At 44.6% G+C, this 1627-nt stretch overlaps 1 protein-coding gene across 1 annotated transcript in view; it reads right to left on the reverse strand.

Moving 5' to 3' along the window:
- Nucleotides 1-1627, reverse strand: part of LOC101860377 — a gene marked incomplete in the record, with an annotated part of 89145 nt that overhangs the window by 55158 nt on the left and 32360 nt on the right. Inside the window, 2 exon segments of the mRNA XM_013082906.2 lie at nucleotides 313-544; nucleotides 1090-1305. Coding sequence (XP_012938360.1) covers nucleotides 313-544; nucleotides 1090-1285 — 428 coding nt within the window.

The raw sequence follows: 1627 nt of genomic DNA on the forward strand, positions 1-1627 counted from the left end.
CCCCACCCCATGGCGTTTTATTATTAAATAATAATTTAAATTAAACCCACTGAGTAAAAAATTTTTACTCAGTGGGTGATTGGCAGGCGCTCTGGTGTGATTTGCTATAACAATTTGCTCCTTCTGTCCTATCAAACATCTATCGTCCTTATCTCTTCCCTTTCTTGCCTCTGTGTGTTATTCCCTATTATTATGTTGACCTTCAATCGTCAGTACGTATACGGCCTTGAGCTATTGCACCTACCGTAAAACTCCTACTAAAACTTTAAAAACAAAAAACAAAACAAACAAACATAGGAAAAGAGTACTCACCCATGACTCGTATCCTCATCCAACCATCGCTCTATGTCCACCTTCTTGTCACTGTCCACTCTGGCCCCGCCCCCACTGCTCTCGCTCCGGCTGTGATTGGTCAACATCCTGGAGGCCGCCTGCCTCTGGCGCTGAGTGACAGCCTGGTACAGATCTGCCAGAGAGTCGCTCAGGTCCCAGGTCTCCTCCTCATTGTGGCCCAGAGACAGACCCACGGACTGGTGGGTGATGCCTGGGGGGGGCAACACGGCGAATACATAATTAATGAGCAATATCATAATGAGAGAATGGCAGAATGAAATTTGAAAAAAAAGCGAAATGTGCCGACGGAGACGTAAACGCCTAAGCGTACATTGAACCCCCAAAATCCCCCAACCCCCACCCCTCCAAAAAGACAACCAAAAAAACAACAACAACAACAAAACACACAATAAAACAATACAAAAACCCCCACAATAAAACAAACATACAAACAAAGAGACAACGCATTCCATACGTCCTGTAATATTATAAAACTTCATTGACTGTTCCGTTGGTGTTTCAATTTAGTTCTTTAAAATATTTAACAAATATCTCGACAATCTGTTAGCAAAAGTCTAAATTCGTTGAGTCCAAACAAACAAACTGCAAATTTCAAGACTGTACTTATACCCAGAAAGGAATTGAACTAAAATTTAAAAAAAAAACAACAAAAAAAACAAACAACAACAACGACAACGACAACAACAAACAAACAACATACAAACAAAGAACACACCGACAAACAGTCACACTCACCCTGGTGTAGAAACTCGCCTACGCTCCACCATGCTTTGCTGCCATGGTAACGCTGCCCGTAACCTTGACCTGTGTGGTACTGCTGCGCCGACCCTGACCCTGACCCTGACCCCTGCTGCTGCTGACTCCTGTCAGAATGACCTTCTGACCCACTCCTGGCCCTCACGTCAGAGGCGGCCTGGGAGTTAGTGGACATTCCGACACATTCTGTTCATGCTGCAACAAAAGCGAGGTGAGAAATTGTCCTTTAGTTTATGGTTTATGTGTGCTCGGATCAACGCTTTTGGACAAAGCAGGTAGGAAAGTAATTTGCGTAGGTAAAACGACGCACTTGCTTGCCCAACCCCTCTCATTGCCACATCCACTTCTCTTTCTCTTCGTCTTTCTCTTTCTGTTACTCTCTCTATTTCTCTCTCTCTCTCTCTCTCTTTCTCTCTCTTTCTCTCTCTCTCTCTATCTGTCCGTCCGTCTGTCTGTCTGTCTGTCTGTCTGTCTGTCCGTCCGTCTGTCTGTCTGTCTGTCTGTCTGTCTGTCTGTC

Source organism: Aplysia californica, unplaced genomic scaffold (assembly GCF_000002075.1).
Source record: "Aplysia californica isolate F4 #8 unplaced genomic scaffold, AplCal3.0 scaffold00009, whole genome shotgun sequence".
Lineage (NCBI taxonomy): Eukaryota > Metazoa > Mollusca > Gastropoda > Aplysiida > Aplysiidae > Aplysia > Aplysia californica.